Source organism: Rhinolophus sinicus, chromosome 12 (genome assembly GCF_057876585.1).
Source record: "Rhinolophus sinicus isolate RSI-liver-muscle chromosome 12, RSI-T2T, whole genome shotgun sequence".
In the NCBI taxonomy this organism is placed as follows: Eukaryota; Metazoa; Chordata; class Mammalia; order Chiroptera; family Rhinolophidae; genus Rhinolophus; species Rhinolophus sinicus.
Window position 1 is genome coordinate 14,264,003 of NC_142512.1, and position 25,899 is coordinate 14,289,901.

The 25,899-nt window shown below is 47.9% G+C and overlaps 1 protein-coding gene across 1 annotated transcript; it reads right to left on the reverse strand.

Annotated features, from left to right (window-relative positions):
• Positions 1–594: 594 nt before the first annotated feature.
• Positions 595–25,140, reverse strand: POLR2A (RNA polymerase II subunit A). The gene is made up of 29 exons (XM_019745133.3): positions 24,649–25,140; positions 15,764–15,896; positions 15,486–15,622; positions 15,219–15,392; positions 14,818–15,099; positions 14,315–14,476; positions 13,950–14,170; positions 13,641–13,773; positions 13,010–13,134; positions 12,714–12,924; positions 11,966–12,175; positions 11,711–11,879; positions 11,437–11,531; positions 11,075–11,278; positions 10,690–10,912; positions 10,018–10,201; positions 9,436–9,607; positions 9,236–9,341; positions 8,935–9,140; positions 5,859–6,083; positions 5,459–5,705; positions 4,952–5,052; positions 3,982–4,086; positions 3,708–3,890; positions 3,245–3,448; positions 2,844–3,030; positions 2,605–2,718; positions 2,290–2,439; positions 595–2,187 (listed from the first exon to the last, which is right to left on the reverse strand). Exons 1-29 carry the CDS (start codon positions 24,739–24,741, stop codon positions 1,031–1,033), a joined length of 5,913 nt encoding a protein of 1,970 aa, XP_019600692.1. The 5' UTR covers positions 24,742–25,140; the 3' UTR covers positions 595–1,030.
• Between the last annotated feature and the right edge of the window lie 759 nt (positions 25,141–25,899).

The following is a 25,899-nucleotide window of genomic DNA, read 5'->3' on the forward strand; positions in this document are numbered from 1 at the left end:
ATTAAAAATATCTAAAGGAAACCAGAAAAACTTGCAGAAGATATAGAAAGTTGATATATATATTAAGAATGTGCTAATGAAATTATAAAATGGCCAACTAAAAAGAGCACATTATCCCCAAGTCCTTTAACTTCAGCTTGAAAACATATTACAGTATCCATAATCTTCTCATTGTTGGTTCAAGGACAAAACAACTGGTCAGAAGTGACTTGAGAAACAGGTAGGAAAAATACCAAAAGAAAACCTGCCTCCTGGTGGTAGCATTAAGGGTGGTAACTTTTCTGCTTCGGTGCATCTCCCTTTACTTTCCCAAATTACATATTATGGTAATCAGCAAAACAGGATAACAAACTGTTATGTTCAATATTGACTTAGTGCAGGAAATGGGCTGTATTTGTTTGACCACAAACCCAGGACAGAACAATGCCTGGCACATAGTAGGTGTTTGTTCAATGGGTGAATGCACCATCTGTTCTTTTTCCTGCCTCTCCCTTTGCAGGAAGTAGCCAAAACACACCAAAAGGAACAGCAGCCCAGGCAGGAAGCAGGAGCCTGGGTATTCTTGCCTTGCAATTAAGCACTCAATGTACACGCTTTTGGTCAAAATTAGTAAACTTTATTTAAACTTCAAAAAATAAAATAACAGACAAAAGGCAGCTTTAGCTTTGTTCTTCTTGAAGATCATATGTAAAGACCCAGAGCAGAAACTACTCCTAAGAAGTTAAAATACCCTTTACCCCCAATCAAACCACAGCCAAGGAGGGATCCTTAATTTGGGGATAGGCCTGGGGTCGGTGGGGTAGGAAGGACATCACAGTCAGGTGAGTGGATTCTGAGACGGCACAAGTGGAGAACAAGACAAAAAGGCCCACTGGAAATGGGACCAGAACTTCACTGGGGAACTTTGTCACAAGAAGCTATGTACAAGGGAGCCAGGCAGGGGGCCTGGCCCCCACGACGGAGGTGAGAGGACTGCAGGGCACGAGCAGGCTGCCCTTTGCCCTAGCCAGCTGCTGCGCCCTGCTCACCCTCAGTTCTCCTCATCACTGTCATCCGGGCTGATGGCCGGGCTGGTGAGGCTATAGGTGGGGCTGGTGGGTGAGTAGCCAGGGGAAGTGGGCGAGTAGGTAGAGCCTTTGGGGGAGGTGGGCGAGTACGTAGGGCTGGTGGGTGAGTACTTGGGGGAGGTGGGTGAGTAAGTGGGGCTAGTAGGTGAGTACTTGGGTGAGGTTGGGGTATACACAGGAGAGGTGGGTGAATAAGTAGGAGATGTTGGCGAGTATTTCGGGGTGGTGGGCGAATAGGTGGGGCTAGTAGGAGAATACTTGGGAGAGGTGGGTGAATATTTCGGGCTGGTAGGTGAATACTTGGGAGAGGTTGGGGTGTACTCTGGTGAGCTGGGACTGTAGGAAGGGCTGGTTGGGGTGTACTTTGGTGAGGTAGGGCTGTAGCTGGGAGAGCTGGGGCTGTAGCTGGGAGAGCTCGGGGTATAGGTTGGAGACTGTGGTGTGTACCGTGGGCTTGAAGGGGAGTAACTTGGTGAGGTCGGAGAGTAGCTGGGAGAAGTCGGGGAGTAGCTTGGAGAGGTTGGGCTGTAGTTAGGGCTTGTTGGCGTGTAATTGGGACTGGTAGGTGAGTAGCTGGGTGACGTCGGGCTATAGCTGGGTGACGTTGGGGTGTAATTGGGACTGGTTGGAGAATAGTTAGGGCTAGTGGGGGAGTAACTTGGGGAAGTTGGTGAGTAGCTTGGTGATGTTGGAGAATAGCTTGGAGATGTTGGTGAGTAGCTGGGGGAAGTGGGAGAATAGCTGGGTGATGTTGGTGAGTAACTGGGAGACGTTGGTGAGTAGCTGGGAGACGTTGGCGAGTAGCTGGGAGAGGTTGGTGAGTAGCTGGGTGATGTTGGCGAGTAGCTTGGGGAAGTGGGAGAATAGCTGGGAGAGGTGGGTGAATAACTGGGGGAGGTCGGGGAGTAGCTGGGAGAGGTTGGGGAGTAGCTGGGAGAAGTTGGGGAGTAGCTGGGTGATGTGGGACTATAGTTGGGACTGGTTGGAGAATAGGATGGGGAGGTAGGAGAGTAGGAGGGTGAAGTGGGGGAGTAAGAAGGACTCTGGGGTGTGTAGCCCCCAGGGGAGCGGGGCTCATAGGCAGGCGATGTTGGTGAATAGCTCGGAGACATGGCACCACCTGTGGGAAAGAAGCCAAAAAGATTTAAGTGATGAAGAGACTAGCCCAGAAGGAAAGACTAGGAAGAAATGAACTTGGCCCTGACAGAAAGGGACAACTTACCTGGTGATGGGATGTATGGGCTCGAGGGGCCTGGTGAGCCTGGGGAGCCCGGCGTGGGAGACCAGGCAGGGGAGTAACCAGGGCTGAAGCCACTGGCATCGGAAGCAGCACTGGGAGAGAAGCCAGCAGCCCCCGGGGTCATTCCACTCCCTGCGAAGTGAGACAAACATTAAGTTAAAACCAGAGCTAGAGCCCAACACCTTCCTCAGAACATTATGGCCTCGGAAGTGTTCCAACATGGTGACTCTTGACAAGCCCAGCTCATCCATCCTCTGAACCACCAAAAGGACTCTCTTCCTGGGCTAGGTCACTCACCAACACTGGGGGACCAGGCACCGTAGGCTGGGGTTGCACCCTGGTTCCAGGGTGTCATGGCTGGAGAAATTCCTCCCATGGGACTGGGTGCTGAGCCGAAGAACATGCCAGTGGCTGCAAAAAGACACACAGTGACTTATGAGGAACAGCTCTGAGAGATTAGCCACCCTCCCATCCATGGCCCGCCTCCCTTTCGAAGACCCAGCCAGGTTCCATGCAGCTGAGGCCCTCATACTCACGTCCAGCAGCCCCCAAGCCGGGAATATTGGTGGGGATCTCCATGCCATATTTGCACTTCTCTGCATCAAGCAGGAGGTCAAAACAGCCAGTGCCAGCTGGAGCTAGCTGGCCCAGCATGATATTCTCAGACACCCCCTTCATGGGGTCACTCTCTCCATGTGCAGCTGCTTCCATAAGCACATCCACCTGAACAACCGGAAGAGAGCAACGGGGCAGGCCCCATTAGACCCCACACATAACACTCCAGGGCTGTTCCACCATCATTACAGCCCACCCAGCCAACAGAGGGAAGAATAGCACCAATGCCCACCGCATGCACGTTCACTTTGGTGGCCACCATTCTTCCCACAGCACTCCCTCCTTCCTCTCTCCTTCCACCCTGTTTAGAAGTTGTCATTACCGTTTCCTCAAAGGAGCATTTCATGAGAGGTCCTGTATCCTGGCGGTTGACTCCATGTCGTGTGATGGCCATCAGGTGGCCGCGACAAGTCATGGTATCACACAAGAGAGCCAAGTGCCGGTAATTGACGTAGGAACCGTCAAAAGAGATGACATGGTAAAGCTCCCGCTCCAGGGCCTTCCGCACAGCTTCAATACCCAGCACCTGGCATGGAGTTTGAGGATGAAACGTCAAGACAGAGTAGCTCTGCTTCAGGCTCCTACCGCCACCCAGACCCACAGAAGGACAGTCAGGAGTCAGTGAAGCCCAGACTCAAAAGTGGATTCAGGCATAAAAAAATCTGACCAAAGAAATCCTGTGAATGGAGAGCAAAGAAGCAACTGTTGCCAGGAGACCCAGGGAGGGGGCCTCGAACCAGAGGCCCAGGACAGAGAGCTGGGCAGTGGGGCTCTAAAGTGCTCACCGTGAAGATCTCTACAATGTCGTTGGACGTGGTGCGCACGGGGTCCACATCCTTCTCACTCAGCACCCGCATTAAGCTCACACCGTCCGTCTCCAGAATCCACTCCTGCAGGGCCTTGAATTCCCCATCTTCTGTGATTATGATCTTCTTCTTGTTGTCTGTCTGCGGCAAGTGCATGTACACCTGGAGGGGGACACAGTGAGCTCAGGATGGGTGGGGGTGATGGTAGGGAGAATGGTGGGGGGGAAGGGCTACAGGGAAGGGAATGGTTAACCTTGCTGATCTGCTCGATTCCCTGCAGGGTCATATCTGTCAGCATGTTGGACTCGATGCAGCGCAGGAAAACGTCATCATCCATCTTGTCCACCACCTCTTCTTCCTGCAATAACAGCAAAGTCACCATTCCTGGAATCCTCAGGTCTCTACCCAGGTTCAGCCTAAACCACACCTTCTCAGCGATGTAAGAGTCAAGTCAGGCCCCAGACTCTGCCCTCTTTGGTTCCACTGAGATTACTTTTTATTGTGTTTTTATGCGCATAATAAGAGAAACCTAAGGAAAGGCACCCACACCCCAAACTACTAATACAATTTCCACATGTGCGTGCATGCACTCAGGCCTGTAGCAGCACACACAGCACGCTCCGCCCTTGTTCTGGCACTACTTGCCTGGGCTGCTACAGCCGAGACAAATGATCACATTGAATGAAGGTATACTGTATTCCATCAAGACGTATCAAAATTTTCTTTTCCATTCTGACAGTTCAATAGTTAAGTTCTAAGTTTTTATTATTAAAGCACCAGGCACCCACCCACACTTGATAAACCATTTCTTTAGAAGCCATGCCTAGGAGTGAAGTCACTGGTCAAACATTTTCTTGGGTCTTGTTATAACTGCTATCACACCAGCTTCCCTATAACATAGCAACTCCTATTGTCCAAACTACCCCCAACTCGACCCACCACCCTCATATGCGAAGAGACTCGGGAGGAGCGAGCCAGTGACAGAGCTATGAGGATGCCCCCACTTCAACACTGCCTGCTTTATCTATGTGACTGCTACTTCAGATTTCAAAGATTTTTGCTGTTGAAAGTTTTGAAAATCATCGTTAACCACCATTAGCCATCCTTATATCAGGTGATGTGACTGGCACCTCAATGTTGCTTTCATCTGAACTTCTTTGACATGAACAGGATTTAACGGCTTCCTATGTTTGATATATCAAGTTCTTCCGGGATCCCATTACCTCTTGCATCTTGTTTTCATCACTGTTCATGATGCGGATACGGAGCACCAGCTTCTCTGCATTATCATCATTAAAGATGCAATTCAAGTCATCACCAAAACCTGGTGGGGACAAGGGGCCATGAGAAAGATCACACCTGTAGAACTTGCTTCCTACAGGCCTTGCTTCCTACAGGCCTTGCTTCCTAACAGGCCTTGCTTCCTAACAGGCCTTGCTTCCTAACAGGCCTTGCTTCCCGGTCACTGTTCATCTGCAGCTCTCTCCTTACAGGGTGCTCTTTTGGCTCCCCCCCTCCTTCTCATAGAACCCTTCTAGAAAGAGGAAGGGGAAACACTGAGAAGGAAAAGGGGGTGCAGAGGGGAACTGGAGAAGAGATCCTTGGGGGAACAGAATGAGTGCATGGAAGGCGGTGAGGGTGAGTGGCTTGTTGGGGACTAGAGTGCAGTGACATGACCAAGGGGGATCCCAGGCAAAATTCCTGAGGCAGGCCCGCCCTCACGGCCTTACCTGCATTGATCTTTTCAGCAATCTGTTCCATGGTGAGCTTCCTGTCAGTCATGTGCTTCCGGTCCAGCTCCACCCGCAAAAGCCAGGGGGAGATTCGGGCCACATCGAAGTCAGGCATCTCGTAGTAGACATTCACCCATTCCTGATCCTCCGCCACCACTGTGCTCTGGGGGTTGGGGTCATAGTAGATGGCGGTGTTGGCAGTCACCTTCCTCAATGTTGTATGTTCCAGACGGCACAGAATGTCCTGAGAAAAAAGGGGTGCATGACACGTCTGCATTTGCGTAGCCCCAAAGGCCTCTTCAAGCCCTCCTGTAGAGGGAATCTCAAAACATTTTATTCAAAGAAAAGAGTTCCCTTCCTTTTCCTCCTGCCGGGAAGCCCATCCCCCAAGCCCTACCTTGGCTCTCTCAGCATCTCGAGCAGACTGGCCCAGCAGGAAGACAGTAAGTGAGGGGGTCTTTGGCTTCTTGGAAATGTTGATGAGTTCCTTAAGTCGGGGCACACCCAGTGTCACGTTCTTGGCAGACACACCAGCATAGTGGAAGGTGTTCAAGGTCATCTGGGTTGCAGGTTCTCCAAGGGACTGTGCAGCCAGAGCTCCCACCATTTCCCCAGGATGGGCCTACAAAGTAAGAAAAGCTAGCACCACGGAAAACAAGCCCCACCCTTCTGGTGAATGACAGCAAGATGCCGTCAGGGCTGGGACTATCCTCTGCTCTTAAAGGACATGGGACAGAGGCATTTGGAAAAGGCAAAGACTTAAAAAATAAAATAAAAATCAGTCTTATTTGATCATCCCCTTCCTCAAACAGTGCTTCAATTTACACACACCATTTTGCACGTGATGTGCTGCATACTCACAAAAAGGTACTGTACCATCTAAAACCCAAATTTCTACAAGTATGCGGAAGTAACAAGGTAAATATCCATTTGGTAATAGTCTTCTAAATGGGAAGCTCCCCAATGCATCATTTTAGTCGAGATATAATCATATACCATAAACTTTAACCTTTTCATTGGAATCGTGTAGCAGTATGTAGCCTTTTCAGACTGGCTTTTTTCACTTAGTAACATGTATTTAAGGTTCGTCACTGTCTTTTTATGGCTTGATGCCTATTTTTTTTTCTTTATCATGGGATAATCTTCTCTTGTATGGATATACCAGTTTTGTGTATCCAATCATTAATCGGTGAATATTTGGGCTGTTTCCACTGCTTTGGCTATCATGCACAATGCTACTATAAATATTTGTGTACAAATTTCTGTGCAGACATACGCTTTCAATTCTCTTGGGTATATTCCTAGGAATGGAACTGGTGGGTCATATGGTAACTGTATGTTCAAACTTTGGAGGAACTGCCAGACTGTTTTCCAAAACAGATGTACCATTCCCACCAGTAGTATATGAGAACCCCAATATCTCCACATCCTCGCCAACACCTATTTATTTTGGCCATTCTAGTGGGCATGAAGTGGTATCCCACTGTGGTTGTGATTTGCATTTCCTTGATGGCTAATGATGCACATCATCTTTTCATGTGTTTACTGGTCATTTACATATCTCCTTTGGAGAAAACATCTATTCAAATTCTTTGATATTTTTTCTTTTCACTGCTGACGTCTAATAGTCCTTTTGCATGGCCCTTTTTAGATCTATGATTTGCAATATTTCTTCCCATTTTGTGTGTTATCTTTTTACTTTCCTGATGTGTCCGCTAAATCACAAAAGGTTTTACTGTTGATGAAGTCCAATTTATATATTTTTGTTGTTGCTACTGCTCATGCTTTTGGTGGCATACCTAAGAATCCATTCATTGCCTAATTCAAGGTCATGAAGATTTACCCCAGTGTTTTCTTCTAGAGTTTTATAGTTTTAGCTCTTATATTTAGGTTTTTAATATATTTCAGAAAAATTTTAAGTATGTTGTGAGGTAGGGATTTGACTTCATTCTTTTGCACGTGAACATACAATTATCCCCACACTATTTGTTGAAAAGACTATTCTTTCTCCATTTAATTGACTTAGCACCATTGTCAAAAATTAAGTGACCCCAAAGGGGTGGCTGGTTGGCTCAGTGGGTGAGAGCGCAGTGCTCATAACACTAAGGTCGCTGGTTCGATTCCCACATAGGCCAGTGAGCTGTGCCCTCCACAACTAGATTGAAAACAACGACTTGACTTGGAGCTGATGGGTCCTGGAAAAACACACTATTCCCCAATATTCCTCAAGAAAAATTAAAAATAATTTAAAAATTGGGCCAGCCCGGTGGCTCAGGCAGTTGGAGCTCCGTGCTCCTAACTCTGAAGGCTGCTGGTTCGATTCCCACATGGGCCAGTGGGCTCTCAACCACAAGGATGCCAGTTCGACTCCCACAAGGGGTGGTGGGCTGTGCCCCCTGCAACTAGCAACGGCAACTGGACCTGGAACTGAGCTGCGCCCTCCACAACTAAGACTGAAAGGACAACAACTTGACTTGGAAAAAAGGCCTGGAAGTACACACTGTTCCCCAATAAAGTCCTGTTCCCCTTCCCCAATAAAATCTTTAAAAAATAAATAAATAAAGTGACCATAAAAGTTAGGGTGTATTTCTAGACTCTCAATTCTCTTCCATTAATCTATACACGTATCTATATGTCAGCAGCACACTTTCTTAATAACTGCAGGTCTGTAGTAAGTTCTGTAATCAGAGGTGTGAGTCCTCGAAGTTTGTTCTTTTTCAAAACTGTTTTGCTTATTACGGGTCCCTTGCATTTCCATATGAATTTAGGATCAGCTTATACATTTTAGCAAAATGGCAGCTGGAATCTGACAGTGATTGTATTGAATCTGTAGATCACTTTGTGGATTATTGCCATTTAACAATATTAAGTTTTCTAATCCATGAACACGAAATGTCTTTCCATTGATGTAAGTCTTTATTATTTTTCAACCATGTCTTGAAATATTCTCTAATGCACTTTAATTATTTATAAAACTGGATTTAGATCAAATGGACTCAGAAGCATGCCTATAATTAAATGCTTCTCTCCTTCTATTACCCCGTAAAATCCTTAGGGACAGTGATGGTATATTCCAATACCTGTAAATCTCTTTCCTGCTTACTCCAATTCCCTACCTCCATCTAACTTAAAATTCTGCACACAGCAAGTATTTAAAAAAAAAATACAGACCAATACTCCCATTTCATATCCAACCACGCCACTCATTTCCTGATGGCCATCATATAATACAGTCACATCATCTCTCCAAGGCTGTTTTTTTAATCTCTGCAACATGGGACTAACAACCCTTCCCTCCTAGGATCATCTTAAGATTGTGAAGGAATAAAGGTATAAAGCCCCAGATACAGGACTTGGCACACAGCAGTCTCTCAGTGAATGAGAGCTATTATTACATGTTTGTGGGTGGAAGTGAGAGAAGTCAACAGGTTACAGGAGAAAAACAAGGCTGAGATGATGAATACAACACTCACAATGGCTTGGTTGAACTTGGACTCGATCTCTCCAAGCAGCCAGTCGAAGGCCTCTCCACTCAGCCGAAACTCCTCAGCCATGCGGCGGGAGCACAGTGTGGATCGAAGATGAATGTTGAAGAGCAGCGTGGCGTTTTCCTGAGCCTGCCGGCTCAGTGGGTCATCCCCATTCACAATCACCAGCTTCTTGCTCAACTCCTTGACTCCTGCGGGCCAAACGAGGAGTGAAGAGATTGTAGACCACAGCCCAACAGATTCCTGATCCCCATCCTGGCATGGAGGCCCCAAAGCAGGTACTCACCCTCTACCACCTTGATGGGGTGCAGGTCGGAGGGAAGGCGAGGGTTTATGTGGAAGATTTTCTGAGCATTCCAGATCATGCGCAGCAGGTTACAGGGGAGGACAACCTGCGGCAGGAGGGAAGGGAGGAAGGGTCACGAGTCGGGTACAGCCACGCAGGGGCAGCACTTGTCCAGCCTACCCCTTCCTGTCCACACGCACCTTGCTGTCGCCAGTTGGGAAGATGACCCTGAGCACCTCCCGATCCTCACGCATCCGCTCAAATTCTCTCTCCAGCTCGTTCTGAATGTGCGCATTGCTCAGCACATCCTTCACCAGATCCTCCTGCAGCGTGCGCCGCAGGGCCCTCTCGTTGGTGTAATCAAAGCGGAACCTGTGGATGGCAGGGGGTGGAGTCAAGGGGCAGGTGGGTCCCGGTGCCTGATGCCCACAAAGAGCTCTGTGACGCTCCCCAAGGTGCACATCCCGCAGGATGTCTCTCTTTGGAGACAAGAATCCTGGGTAAGGAAATAGGAGACCCAGGCCCAAGGGCTGTCAGCAGCACCTGAGCCGATGCCAGCACCTTTGTACTGTTACCAGGGACAAAATGGTGATGGATCTCAACTCTGCTCTCCACCCACCCTCTCCCATAGCGTAGCTGTTGTCAGAGGGGTGGGGAAAGGACTGTACGAGGTAAGGTCCACTGCAGGACACATTCCCGGTGACCTCTTTAGGTGGGTAGGGGAATCCTACAATGTGGCCATGAGCCCCAGGGGCGAGAACCACCACCTGCTCCCTCCTCACTTTTTCTCAAAAGCCTTGTTGGAAGGCTTAAGGGTCGCCAGGTTCTGGAACTCAACACTCTCGCCCGCCAGGCCGTCCTCGCCGTAGCGCAGCTGTACCACCTGGTTGATGGAGTTCCGCACGGTCGCATCATACTTCACCATCACCGACTCCATGGACTTGATCAGCCGCCGCTGGATATACCCTGGGGAGAGGTAATCAATTATGGGACCCAGGGAAAGAAGAGAATGACAAAACCCAAAGAGCCCTCCCTATCTCAGGATGAGCCTTGCTGGCCACTCTGGATTCTTGACTCACCTGATCATCAGAAGAGCCAACTAGTAACCCCTCATCCCCGAGGCTTCTCATTGAAAAGCCATATCCACCACCAGATGGAACCAGGCCCAGCAGAGTCCCCTAGAAACCAGCCCCCATGCGACAGGTCAGGAGCAGAGACCCAGAGGCTCCAGAGGCTCTATCCCTCATCCTGGGATACTGTACAGCATTCAGAACAAGGGTATTTTTCTAACTCTTGAGCCATAGTCTCTATGCTTCCCATAAAGGCCAAAATTCCATCTCTGGGAATAGATGACTTTAGCCTGAGAATCCCCAGTCCCCACCCCCAGGGGCCTCTCTGCCTGTGGTACTCCCTAGTACCAGCCCATGGAAGGGCCCTGGATCTGAAGGCCTCACCAGTTTCAGCAGTCTTGACGGCCGTGTCGATGAGCCCCTCACGACCTCCCATGGCATGGAAAAAGAACTCGGTGGGTGTGAGGCCGGCCAGGTAGGAGTTCTCCACAAAGCCACGGCTCTCAGGCCCATAGTCGTCCTTGATGAAGTGAGGCAGAGTCCGGTGCTTGAATCCAAATGGAATCCGCTTGCCCTCCACGTTCTGCTGCCCGACGACAGCAATGACCTGGGAAACGGAAAAGGCAGAGTGCATCTAACTCCCTTTGCCCTGAGAATATGAGTTTCCAGTTTTCCTCCTCAATGACCTCCCCCAACCCCAGCAACACATACCTACTCTCCTCCTCCCAACCTTCAGTGGCCCCATATTTGGAAAGACAAGGCTCCCCACCTGGGAGATGTTAATTTTGGAACCTTTAGCTCCAGACACAACCATAGACTTGAAGTTGTTGTATTCAGACAGGGATTTCTGAGCAGAGGAGCCAGTCTTGTCTCGAGCATCGTTGAGAATGCGGTTCACTTGGTTCTCAAATGTCTGCCGAAGAGTGTTCCCTGGGGTGGGCTCCAGCTCATTGTTATGAGCTTTCTCAATGACCTGGGTGCAGAGGAGGAGGTGCAGTTCTCAGTGAAACATCAATCCCTGTTCTATTTCCCTTCTCTCTAATCCTGACACCCCCTTTACTCGTTAATGTTAATTAAGTTCAAAGTCCACGAGACGTTCTTATTCCGTCTTTGCCCAGTCTTCCCTCTCACCTCTATTACATCCTGTTTGGCCTTCTTAATAGTGTTCTGAATGTCCTGGTAAGTCTTAGAATCAGCAATGGAGTCCCCAATGCCAATGGTATGACCTAGAAGAGACATCAGCAACATCTTCTTTGGACTCCCGAGAAACACGGGATGGAATCATAGTCAAGAGAGTAGAAGGAGGGACACCAAATCGAAGGAGGAAAGAGAAAGGGATGGAAGAAGCACAGTAAGCAGTGGGAGAGAGGATTCATGGAGGGCTTGGTAGAGTCCCTATACTCACCCTCGATGAGGAGCCAGTTGTTAATGACAGTCTGAATGTTGGAGTAGAAGAGGCGAGTGATGTCGTGACCCATCTCTAGGTAAGAGATGTGGACCAGGGAGCCAGCCGACGTGCCCAAAGACTTCTTACACAGGATGCCCATGATCAGCTCTCCGTTCTCCACTACCACCTGTGGACAAAGCACTCACTCAAGGCCCCTGCTGAGACCCTCGTGTCCAAATCCTGTCCCCTACACATCCAGAAGCCAGGCCCTACCTTGGTGTCCCCAGGAGAGATGTGCTTGTAAGGGCCACTGTCCTCATCGTCGGGATGGGTGCTGTGGGTGCGGATACAGTTGATATGGCCTGGTATGATGAGGGAGAAGATCTGTTTGCCTGTCCACAGGGGCCGGGGCTTCAGGATGGCTGGCTGTGGGACCTTCCCATCCCACGTGGACAGGAACATTAGGAGGTTCATCACTTCACCCTGTGAGATAAAGAGCAAGAAAGACGGGAATTCAGAACTGCAGGTCTTTCCTCTTGGGAATGTCAGGGGAGGCCACCCTGCCCAAGAGTGAAAGCCAGATTTTGGAAGCAAAGAGAAGCCAAGAAAAATGTTTTCCAAATTTTTAATCAAAAAATTTGTCATAATGAGACATTTTAAAAATAATAAGTACAAATTATTTTTAATAATTAGGAAATAAGTGAAAGTAAAAAGAAAGAAAATGGATAAATAGAACTTTAACAAGGTAATTTATTTTTCCCTTCACCTTTACTTACCAGACAATACCTGAAATTACATGACATTTTATGGAATTAAATAGGGAGCTAAAGCCATAGATCTTTTTGGCCTCTTCATCTTTCCTAACCAACCCCCTTTCCTTCTGCCTCCCGGGAAAGGCAGTTTCACATGGAGGTTAATACAGAGAAAGTCAGGACAAAAGTCACAGCTCTTCCTCTTCAGCCTCACTGCCCTGGGGCCCTTCCGCCTGCCCAAGCCAGGTTTCCTGTCCAGGACCACACACCCGCTCCAGGAAGACGTCTCTCTTGGTGAATTTGCGCACTGCGGTGAGAGTGTCCTGCACAATGCCCATGACAGGGCGATTGCTCTGGGGGGTGACAATCATGCGTGGCACCATGGCGAGTTCTTGGATCTCTGCCCGCGTCTCCAAGGACTGTGGCAGGTGCAAGTTCATCTCATCCCCATCAAAGTCGGCGTTGTATGGCGTTGTCACACTGCAATGAAAGAGACAAGTCAGTATTGAGGGGATGCCTGCAATGAAAGCTCAGGGAGCAACCCAGCCCCAGCCAGGGGACTGACCTAAGGTTCAAGCGAAAAGTAGACCATGGGAGGATGCGAACCCGATGCCCCATCATGGACATTTTGTGCAAAGTTGGCTGCCGGTTGAAGATAACAATGTCCCCATCGCACATGTGCCGTTCCACCTGGGGAGGTGAAGTGCGGAGAAGTCTCAGTGAAGGGGGTATGCTCAGAATGAAGTGAGAATGGACCTAAAAAGCTTTGTAGATGGAAATGGATGATATTGTGGTGTGATTTCACTTGAAACACTTAGTAACCATTCTCTTTGGGCCAGGCCCTGGGCTAGATACCAGGTTACCAGATATGATTAAGAACAGTACCCACCAACCTCAGGGAATTCAGTCAGGAAGAAAATGAAGAGAGACTCTGAACATGAAAGCCTTCTGCTCTTTCCTCCCTGGATCCCTCTTCCCTGCCATATATGTCCCTCACGCTGCCCTTGAATTTATATGAGCTCCACAGAGAATGCCAGTGGCTGGCAGCTACAAGCTAGCCTAGAACAGTAGTCTTTTAAAAAGAGTCAATGAGCCTCAATCCTAATGAATAGGACAGCCTCAGCCGGCCCAATCCAGCCAGCCCCCATTCCAGAGAGCTTTCTGCTCAGGTAAGAAAAGCCCTGCCTGTTACGTACCTTATAGCCAGTCTGCAGGTGAAGGTCACTGGGCTTAGGGTGAAAACGCAGGTCAATGCGATCGCCATTATCTCGAATGATGTACTTGGCCCCTGGGTACTGGCTATTCCCCCTGCGCACTAGTTCCTGAAGTCTAGAAGGAACGAGGTGCAATGAGCAACACACTTCCCAGAAAGCCCTTATCAGTACCCTCTTCCCAGAGCCCCAAGTGGCCTACTTTCTAAATTTCAGTGCTCCCTTCAGCTCACTGAGCCCGCTGCCCTCCCGTCTCCCCACCACTCCAGGCAGGGCTTCTGAACTGAGGCACACCTGTCAATGTTGAAGGGGGTGACAATCTCCGCAAAGGTCATGTTGGCAGCAATGGAGCGAGGCACGCCAACCTGGTCAATGGAGAGGTTGGGATCAGGGGTGATGACAGTGCGAGCCGAGAAGTCCACTCGCTTACCCATCAGGTTCCCTCGCACTCGGCCTTCCTTGCCCTTCAACCGCTGCTTCAGGGACTTGAGGGGACGCCCAGACTTCTGCATGGCCTGTGAAGAAACACAGGGCAGGGGGCACCCCAGCAGTCAGCATCGGCCCCTCCTCCAGAGCTCAGGGGCCTCATGTCAGTCCCCCACCCTGGCCCCAATCCCTCTTCCGCTCGGGCACAGGGTATGGGGAACGTGCTGACTCACACGAGGCAAGCCAGGCAGCTCATTGTCCACCATGGTGGCCACATGGAACTGGAGGAGCTTCACGTCCTCTGCAATGACATGGGCCGCCGCGCCGTTCTGCTCATTGCGCCGAAGCTGATTGTTGATCTTCACGATGTCAGCCAGTTTGTGAGTCAGGTCATCCTGAGGTAGGAAGTCAGCATGCTCAGTCCAGCTACCACTGCGCACTCAGCACGCATGTGCCAACACACAGCACCTCCCTCATCCGACCACCACCCTGGGAGGCACGGCAGTCTCTCGTTTCACAGATACAGAAGCACCTTCAGGAAGTACTTTAGGGGCCTTGCTAAAGGCTACACAGCCAGCAAGTGGCAGGGTATTTTCAGACCCAGACTATCTGTCCATCACACATGCACATTCCACTCCACACTGGCTCCTGCCCACCTCCACCCCACACCCCCAGGGCGCCCTGCCCTCAGACACCCAGCCATGCAGCTGAGAGGCAGAGTCCACAAGCCGCTGACCTGGTTACGGGCAGAGCCCTGCATCACGACAGCAGGCCGCACAGACAGGGGAGGCACAGGCAGCACTGTGACAATCATCCACTCAGGCCGGGCATAGCGTGGCTCCATGCCCAGCACAAAACACTCCTCATCGGAGATGCGTTTGAAGATCTCGTGGACTCGCTCAGGACTCAGCAGGATCTTCTTCTCCTGAGAGTCCTCATTAACATGCTTCCACTCTGCATACAGCTCCAGGCCTGAGCGGCGGATCCTGGGCTGGTACCGCCCACAGCCACCATGGCCCTTCCAAGGAGAGAGAGGCCATTAGCACCCAGGAATCGGGCCACCCCTCCCACACCACGCCAGCCTCTAGGACCACCTCCTGACCCCCCCTCCCAACAGTCTCTGGCAGCCCCAGCTACCTTTTCTTTGGTCAAATCCTCATCCCCCTCAGGCTGCTCCACGCCAAACTTGTTGTCCATCTCCTCCCCGCCCTCGCAGATGTTTTTGCCCTTGCAGAGGTCATAGACGTGTGTGAGCCGCTTCTTGGGCTGCCCCTTGGACTTAGCCAAAATGTCCTTGATCTTCGGGTTGTTCTGGGGACAGAGCAGAGCAGGGTCAGTTGGGCCTGCTCCTCTGCCCCCCACCAAATAACCCCTCCCCCAGGCCAGAGTCCATCCCCCACTTACAGAGTCCACAAGTAATTTGGAGCAGAAGAAGCAGACACAGCGCAAAACTTTCATTGTCTTCACCAGGAAGCCCACATGAAACACAGGTTTGGCCAGCTCGATGTGGCCAAAGTGGCCAGGACATTCCGTCATGTTTCCTGTGGGAACACACACCTGACACTTTCCTCCCAGCTCTCACCTCCAGGTGTCCCCGCTCCAGGCCGCTATTCTTTAAGGACCCAACCAAGCCTCTCTCCCTCCAGCCCTTCCCAATTCCACGCCAACCTCCCAGCACTCACCTGCACATGTCTGGCAGCGGCCAGTCCGCTCTATCACCCCCTGCCTTGGATCCATAAGACCCCCAAGCTTGGGGCGGCCTCCCTCAGTTGTCTCGGGGTACTTGATACCCCCCTCTGTCACAGACATTCGTTTCTGTGGAAAAAAGAGGCCAATAACAACTAAATAGGATTCCTAGCTTCCAACTGTCATATACTAAGGCCTCAAAGAACCACAAACTACTTACAGAAGACTAACCAGGTTTAGTCTGGGGTGAGGGGAATTGTGTGTGTGTGGCTGGGGGGTCAATGTGTATATACCTCTGGAAATGCCAAAGTTGAACATCACAAGTCAAAAACCTGTCCCAGTCACTGAGTGGGAAGGGGGATGCTCAGGCCAGCCTGTGTTTGACCCCAGGCTCCATACATGTTGCTACCTCTAGAACTCGAACCCCAGATATCCCTCTAGGTTGAATTCTAGGTCACTAATACTCACAGGATTTAACCGCAAAAAGATATACAAGTTGAATCAAGGAAAATAAAAAATCAATGTCTTGTTTCTTCCCCAGAATCTGAGTCCCTGGCAGGAACCTCTCTTCCCGCTGTGACAGCACAGGTGCCCCGCCCCCAGACATGCCCTGCCAACTCTATGAAGTTAGGCACTTTGTTCCCATCCTTGGCACCTCCTCCTTCTCAAGGACCTGGCCAGCCTGAACCCTTCTATGATCAGATGGAGATTTTATGATAAGACAGGAGAGGCAGGTGCTAGAGTGGAGGGTTGGTGAAAATTATTTGGAGAAGTAAACCCAGGCACTTCGTGAGATGAAGGAAAACGCGTCTAAAATCCTGAGAAAGGGGAAGGAAGCCAGGACTCGATGAGACCAATTCAATGAAAGATAGGGAGAGATGGAAGAGTTCAGAAGTAGATCTGAGTTGAAGAAGAGATTTCTGCCCTGGACTAGAGGTTGGTTGAGGAAACCTTTAGTTTTCACACACTGACAACCAAGGACTTTTAAATTAGCTAGGCTTTTCCGTCCACTCAATTTCCAGAAGGAAGAACTTAGAAGTGTTTAATAAAAGCTTCGATCTGAGTGTCAACTTCATGCCAGGCACCAAATATACTTCATGTACCTTGTTTCTCTAATCCTAACCACAAACCTTCTAGGAATGAATTCCTATCTTAGACCTGAGAAACTTGAGGCTGTGTGAAGTGGCTTGCCCAAGGCCTCAATCTCAAGGAGCCAGCACAAGTAAAACCCAACCTTCTCTGGTCCCAAACATATACTCATCTCCCTCTACCGTGGTGCAGCATAAATGATTATCTAAACTCTAAGACATATCTTGATGCTAAGCACAGTGCTAGATAATTCATTCTTATCTTCATAACTTATAAAATATGCATCACTGTTTCCATTTTACAGATTACAAAACTGAGAGGCCCAAGGTCATGCAACTAGAAAGTGATAAAGCCAGGATTTGCCTGTATGTTCTTTCCACTATTATCATACTGGAAAAAGAGGCGGGTGAGTTCAAATCAGCAAACTCTAGGGATCATGAGAGCTTACACACAGCAATCTTCCTAAATATTCCGTCTCCTTCCACTACCACCACATCCCTATAACCACTTCTGATAGGCCAGTGAGCTCTACTCGGCCCAACCCAACAGACCTCTCTCAGTCCTGGCTTGTAGGCCTGAGATACCACACATGGGCCACCTCCTTGACACTCACTCTCTTCCTACCTCTCTGGCTGCTGCTTCTTAGTCTCCTTCCCAGGCTCCTCTGCCTTGGTCTGCTTCTTAAACACTGCTACTCCCCATGGTTTTAGCTCATCCACACTTCTCATCGCACCCTATATGCTATCTCATGATTTTCACTGCATACTAATGATACCCAAATCTTTACTTCCAGGCCTCACTTTTCTTCCGGACTTTGGATTCACCCCTGCAGATATCCCACTGATAAATCAAATTCAACATGTCTAAAAACAAACTACCTTCTCCACAAACATCTTTTTCCTTTAGTTTCCATCTAAGATGGTGGCACTCAAGTCTGAAACCAATACATACGCTTATTTACCCTCAGGCATAAAACAGCAGAAAGAGTATGGGCTGCGGTCAGAGACTCCTGGCTTAGAATTCTGGCTCTATCACTTATGAACTATGTGATTGTTAAGGATTAATTAACCTGCTTAAACCCAGGATGTAATTATCTAGTCATTCACCAAGTACTGGTAGTTCTTACCGCCTAAATATTTCTTGAATCTTGCCCCTCTTCTCCATGCCTGCTATCACTGCCCTGGGTCAGGCTTTTCCTTTTTGGTCTACATCAGTGCGTCACCAGCCTCTCTCCAATCCATTCACATCACATTTGGGGTGCTCCCTCTAAAATGGAAATCTAATCTTCATACCTTCTTGCCCTCAGAATGAAATCTAAACGCCGCTTACAAAAACGGTTTTATACAGTTTTCGCCTTCCTTTCTTTTTCCACATCAGTAAGAGAGGCCCCTGTGGTCCCCCTATCACCCAGCGTATATGCTGCACTCCCCTGGGTCTTTGTACATGCTATTATCTCTGCTTGGAACACCTTTCCCCACAAGACAAAATGCTATTTAAAGACTCAGCTCAGGCATTGCTTCTTCCAGAAAGCCTTTCTGCAGCCTCCCAAGAGAGATGGGCACCCCTCCTCTGTGCTTCTGTAACCCCTTTATCACTACACATCTCATATGCAATGAAATTATCTATTGGGGTCTGTATTCCCCATAAATTATACGCATCTCTTGGGCAGCATTTATCTATAATCTTGGATCCCATGGCTCCCAATAAATGTTTGTTAAACTGAACTAAACTGCTTAGGACCCTCCACTGCAGAAAAGTACCCTTAAAGAACTTGATAAAAAGAAAGAAGGCTGTCCCCTGCCAGTCAAACCAGTAATCCCCTCATAATGGATCTGATTGGCCACTGCTGGGTAGAAACCAAAATGGTCTACAGACGCAAGGCTGAAGAGGTTCTGAGTACCCACGATGCTCAGATGACCTGATGAAATTTTAGGGAGATACATATGGTGGGTGACTGAATTCACAAAATTAGAACTCTTATCAACGGCAGTGTGTCTATGAGAAACACGAGGGAGTTTGCTCGCCTTGAATGAAAACACAAAGAAGTATAAGCAGGCCTGAATCGGGGTGCCAGAAGAGTCACTAGAGAGAGAGGCCTAAGGGAAATCCCCACTCAAAACTTTTTACCTCCCTCTGCTCTAAGTCCACCAAGCCAACTACCTTCTAAGGACTAATTCTGCTTCTAGGCGTTGAGACTGGGCATGGGGCTATCCTGGAACGCTCTGGATTACCCCTTTACCATAAATTAATGAATTGTCATTTTGGATTATATACAAACTACTTTAGCCCCCAGCCCTTCATCGAAACACTGGTTCTCACTGCTAGGATTTCCAGGCAGGAATTCCCGCCCGTTCTCAGAAAATTTTTTTTTTTTTTTTTCTTTCCTGTTCCCGAATCCCGAGAAAAGTTGGTCGGAAAATCAGGGGCGGGGGTCGGGGGGGGGGTTGGGGGGATCAGATCCTTGAACCCAGTAATACCTGCAATGGGAAATAAACGTATTACTCACTTAGACATTTTTCCTATTTATCGCTAGGGTTTCCGGGCGTGAATTCCCACCCGTTCTTGGGGATTTTTTTCGCTTTTCCATTCCCGAATCCCAAGAAAAGTTGGTCAGGAAATCAGGAAAATCGGCTCCTTGAACCCAGGTGGTTGGTAGTTATCGGCCATCACTTTGTGGAAACGATTCATCGCGGAGAACAGAAAACAGTTTATATCTCGGGATTCAGGAATGAGAAAGCGAAAGCAATTCCTGAGAATGGGCGGGAATTCCCGCCTGGAAACCCTAGTTCTCACTACTCACATAAGAAAAATTAGAATCCTGAGGAGGTGGCCGATCCCAGGTGCCCTGATGTTGCAGAACAAAAGGCTTGCTATAGATTCTCAGTAAATACTCCTCCTCTTTCCTCTGCCTTTAGCAAAATACATAAGGTCCTTACAACTTGGCTTCAACCCCCTCTTACAGCTTTTCTTGGTACCACATCCCCACATTTATGCTCCAACCGCAATAGATTTCTCAAAATTCCTTTTGAGCAATGAAAATAAACTTCTTTTCACTCCTTAAGACTTAATTCCAATGTGACCTCTTCGCAAAGTCTTCTCTAGCTCTTCATAACCTTACCACATCCCAACTTTAATTACTTGTTTACACATTTGTCTGGACTGTAATCCTTGAGCGCAAGGGTCATGTTTCATTTATCTTTATATGCCCAGTGCCTAGCACAGTAACCAGCACAATGGGAGGGGCTCAGTAAATATTTGTTGCATTATAGGAAATCCCTCACTAGATTATAAATAATTTGAAGACACGGATAACTTCTGATTCACCAATGTAACCCACACTACCTAAAAGAGCCTATCATGGTTTTACCGTATTTTGCTGTGTATAATGCACAAACTTTCAGGAAAAAAGTCTTTCGTTTTAATTTTTTAATTCAAATTTTTATTTGTTTACATTTAGGTACTTGGTTTTTGTACCATAAAGGAATTTTAACATATTATGGTACAAGAAATTTTGTGTAACAAATAATTACAAAACACAAGAACAGATACAAAAAATTTTATGTACCAGTAACAAATGTATGATATTTACACATCATAAAAGGCCAAGAACTCTAAGTCGCTGCAAGTTCTTGCAGTCATAAGTTCAACAAAACCAATTATCCTATTCCAGGATATTATTTTGCATATGGATATAGTTATTGATTTCTAGAGTTACACTTTTAACTCATAAGCATAAACAAAATAATTAAAAACACTTACATAGATATGGAATTAGTACTACCCATGTATAATACGCATCCTTATTCCCCCCCCTCCCCCCCCCGCACAAATTTGGGGCAAAAAGTGCACATTATACACAGCAAAATACGGTAAATCCTTTTTGGAATAAGGTAGGATATAAATTAAGTTAGCTTTCTATGGAAGACGGTTGCTTTTAATGAATAGGGATCAACTCCTTCAAATGTAGTCAAACGCCATTTTCCTTGACTTTGTATACGTTTTGCATAAAGCCCCTGCACGAAACTTCCTTGTTTCCTTACTCACTAGGCAACATCCAAACACTTCTTTTAACAGCAAGGACAATAGCTCCCTAATTGCAGCCAATTCTCAGAGCCCTCAGTACCTTGATACACCCCATCCCAAGATTTCTAGAATACAGTCTGCCCTTAAATACTATCTGATCTACCAGAGGCCACCAATCCATCCTCCTACCCAAAGTGGAACTGCTATTCCCTCAAAATATAGGAGCACTATACAAACTGCAAGTAATGACCTCGGTAAAGTTTTGTGAACAGCCTTCCATACTTTCTAAAAAGTGCAAATCTGTTCCCATTGCTGCATAAACGGGGCCTCACTTGGCATTCTGTTTAGTAACTTTCATTTATTGATTCCTAAACTCGATCAGTTCAGTGCACTCAGTATCTCAGTAACTTTCATAGCACTCCCTAGGCCAAAAGAGACCCACTTATTAAGTACCTAGATCCAGACAACTTAGTATTTATGTCCTACCAACTTAATAGCCATTTGGAAAAATAATACATAGAAATTGAGAAAAATATTTTAATGTATTAAAATAAAAATATTGTTATTTATTTCCCAAATAACCACAATTAATTATGACACCTGCTGGGCATTGCTAAACGTCTCAAATCTTGGAATCAGATTGGACAGCACCACCCTTATTTCTTCTCTACACTGGTTTTTGCCCAATATTTGGCAACTGCTAAAAACCAAGCTTCACAAATATATGACGTCATTGGAAGGGATTTGGCGCCATCTAACGTTGAAAAGGAACTACCTGGAACTAGTAGTTTCCAGGGCATCAAACAAACACAGCTGCTTCTGTGCTTCTCTTGGAAATTTAAAATCTCTCACTGGGCTCCTGGGAGTTTGCTGCAGTGTCTCAGCAATTTGGGAACAGGGGATTTAACCTACTGGGAAAGCCTTCTTTTATTGTAAGAATAGACCCTGAATCATTCAATAGAATTCCCATTAGTAAATGTTTAGGCAATTTATAATTTCAAACAATGTCATTTTCAAACAATGTTGCAATAAAAATCCTTCTGTATGTACCTTTGTGTGCCTGTCCAATTATTTCATTCACTCATTTATTCAACAAACTTTTTAATTATATGCCTATTATGTGCCAAGCACTACTTGAGATATTGAAGGAAGAAAGAGTGAATACAAAATCCCTCATGAAATTTACATTCTATTGAGGAAGCAGGAAACAGAAAAACTAATCCTCTCACGTAGTGATAGGCTATGAAGATAAATAAAATCTAAGGGTTAGAGAACGCAGGGGAACGCCATTTCAATAGGGTGGTCAAGGAAGAGCTCCGAATATGACATCTGCCCAGAGAACATACTGACCTAAAGGAACAGGCCTGAGGAAGTCTGGGCAATGTTGTTCTGGACACCAGGAACAGTGAATAATGAAGTCCATGAGGCAGGAATGAGATTGTAGTGTTGGAAGAACAGGAGATCGTTGTGGTTAAAGAAGAGCAAAGAGGAGACTGATAATGAGATGGAGAGACAAGCAGATTATACAGGACCTAATAGGTCATAGTAAGGGGTTTGGATCCTTCGAAGAGGATTCCAGGAAGGAAAGAGAAGATGAAAAGATCTCTCTATCTCCTCTGCAAACGGTAGGAGAAACAACTGGGGCTAGGACTACTATAGTATAATGGGAAAGATGATGGTGGGATGGACCATGGTGGTCCACGTAGAGATATTCATAAATAGCTGGGTTCCAGACATTTTGAAAGACAAAACTGACAGACTGGCGTATGGACTGAGTGGAGTTGTGACATAGAGAAGAATCAAAGATGATTTTTAGGCTTTTGGCCCGAGCAACTGGATGAATGGTGCGGTGCAGTCATTGTTTGCTTGCTGAACTAGGCAAGAGTGGGGGAGGGTCATGTTGAAGGGGAGAAATTACAAGTTTTTTATTTGAGGATAAATTTTTATAAGTGGTAGTGCTGCACCAAGGAACATGCATAATAAACTACTCATAAAATTGTAAGACTATCCCCCAAAAAGGTTATATCAATTTATCCTTCTACTAACAATGTATAAGCATGCCTATTTCCCAATATTTTTGCCAGCAGGGAAAAATATTTTACTTTAATTTGTATGTTTTTATTAGTAAGCTGAATATTTTTATTGGCGATCTGTACTACTGTGAACTGCCTATTCATATCTTCCACCCACTTGTCTAGTAAATAGATGTGTGCTTTCCTTACTGATTTTTAAGTGTTCCTTGTATATTAAGAAGTCTAATTTTGTGTCACATTGCAAATATTCCCAATCTGTTTTTTAGCTACCTCTGACGTCTCTGATAACAGAAGTGGCTCTTATTTTTATGTAGTGAAATCTGCCTTTTTCTTCTTTACATATAAAATACTTAACTCTGTGCCTATCACATAACAGGTACTCAGTAAGAGCTACCTGTAATTTATTACTATTAAGGGTTTCTGCCCCTGGTATCAGCCCCCAAAAGCCTTCTACGTATTTTGAGTGTTCTACAGTTTTGTTTTTTAGGTTTAAATCTTAACTCCATCTGGAATTTATTCTGTGGTATGGTGTGAGTTCAGAAGGTTCTAACTCCAGACACAAATTTCACACAGCTGAGCTTTCTCCTCCAGCAAAATTGTCTTCATCCACAAACACAGCCATTCAACTCCACTCTCTACAGTTTGCCCCGAAAGGGAGTCCAAGTCACCAACAGCTTTCCCCTAAAACTACCTTCCACCCTGGTCTCTCCTCCTGCTTCCATGCTTAGACCTCCTCCCCAATCAGTTCTTCACAGGGCAAGCAAAGCAGTTCTTCTTTTTTAACAAAAAATGATGTCACTCTCCTGCTTATACTTCTCCAATAGCTTCCTATTAAAAATACAATTAAATCCAGATTCCTTACCATGATTTACAATATCCCACCTGGCCTGCCCCACCTCATTCTACTCCAGCCCATTTTGATAACACTCTCCTTCTCACCCACTAAACCCCAGCCACTGGCCTTCTTTCAGCCCCTAAGACACACCAACTTCATTCCTTCCTCATGCCCTTTGCACTTGCTGTTTCTTCTGCGTGACAAGCTCGTCTTAGGCCTAGATGACTGTTTGTTTCTAATCAATCAGGTAACGTCATCTCCTCAGATATGCCTTCCCAGAGCCTGACAACACCCCATCTAAAGTGGCCTCACCTCAGTGACGCTCCATCGCATTACATTGTTTCCCTTTATTCAAGGCACTTGCCATTAACTGAATTATCTTGTTCGTTCATTTATTCGTACATTTTTCGTGCCCTTTCCCCTTCCCACAGAAAGCACTCTAAAAGGCAGGGTCCTTGTCCGTCTTGTTCAGCTCTGCAACCCCAGCGTTTGTTGGGTGTATCACAGAGCAGGTGCTCAATTAATATTTGTAAAAGGCGGAGGGGGAAAATCTGAGGCTCGGCTTCTTAACCAAATGTGCATAGGCCCCGTAGAATTCTCCTGATCTCGTTCAACAACGGTATCTCTGCGATGTAGAGCCAGTCACCCTTCTATCCCTTCTTCTCATCCACCAGCGTCTCCTGAACCCAAGCTCCTATCCCGGACAGAGCGCTCAGCTTGCTCACACCCTAACAAGATTTATCGTCTCTGCGAGGCCGTGCGGCTGGACCCGCACTGCCTTGACACTAACCCATCCCCCGAGCCTGTCACCCTAGGCAGTGAGAAGCGCCAAGTTTCCGTAGCTACCTTCAAGCCCCGCCCGCGGCGCAGGCGGGAGGAGTGCGAGCGCAGAGCCGCTTACCAGTTCATCCGGACTGAGGACTCCGAACTGCACTCTTTTGATGGTGCGCAGCGGGCATGCGCTGTCCCCGGAGGGGGGGCCACCCCCATGCATCGCGGAGGTACTCGCGCTGCGCAGGCGCAAACCTCACTACAAAAAGCCTGCGCCGCCTCCGCCTAAGTGCTCAGACCCCGTCGGGGCGGCCACCGGGAAGGACCTCCCTAGGTTGGGAGGAAAAAGCCGGAGGAGGGAAAGGTGGGGGAGGGAAGGAAGGGGGGGGAAATAAAAAGGAACGAAAGGAGTTTTCCTCCCCCTTTCCGGCGATTTTTCGTCTCTCAAAAAGGAAAAAAAAAGAGGAGGGGGAAGGAAAAGGTTGGGGGAGGGAGAAGAAAAAGGGTAACGAATAAATAAGTAACCAGGCTCCTGAACGGCAGAGGTTACGGCAGTTTGTCTCTCCCCCTTCCGGGAGCCACCTTCTTCTCCAACCGTCCCGGCCGCGCTCTCGGCGCTTCTAAGGAGCGAACTGGCCGAATGACGCCCTTTATAGATTCGCCCCTGCATCTCCGCCCCTTCCTTTCCCGCCCTCCCTTGCGCTACGGGGCCGCCTGCGCCGTCCTGCACGGGGCGCACGCTCGAATCGTTGCTCCTCCCTCCTCGACTCTCTGATTTGAGCGACCTCTTGAAATGACGGGGGAGGGGAACGTCTATCCCGCCACCTCCCCTCGCTGCTCCCTTCCTCACTGAGGTTTAAGATTTGAAGGATCGAGGGTAAATATAGGCCGCTTTTATTCTAATGTGGAGTGTGTTTTCATCTTCAGTAAAAATCATTAATACCCTTCCCCCCTCGCTGGAAAATGGTCTGTTCTGCGAATCGGTAATGAGGAGGAGGGGCCGGTCGGTCGGGTCCTCCCAAGTGGGTTCCCGGAGGGGGGAGTGCTGGGGCCGTCCTTAGTCATGAATATGCAGTAATTGCGCTGAATATGCATGAACAGATCAAGATGGCGAGGCCTAGCGCTTGTCCAGAAGTAGCTGGTGTATGTGGAGCGGCCTCCCGCGCCGGCTGGGCGTCTCCTGGCCTCTAATGGAGCGCTGTACGGAACTCTGGTCCTGGATCTCCGGCCTGAGCCGTTCGAAGAGACCTCAGCTCAGAGGCCTGCTCCGGAAGGAGGCTGGCTGCTGGCCGCTGTCCGGGAGAAAGATCACGGGACCACGACAATCCAGGAAAAGCAGATTAGCCATGGGGCGGGCCCTGGGGTATTCAGGGTCAAGGCA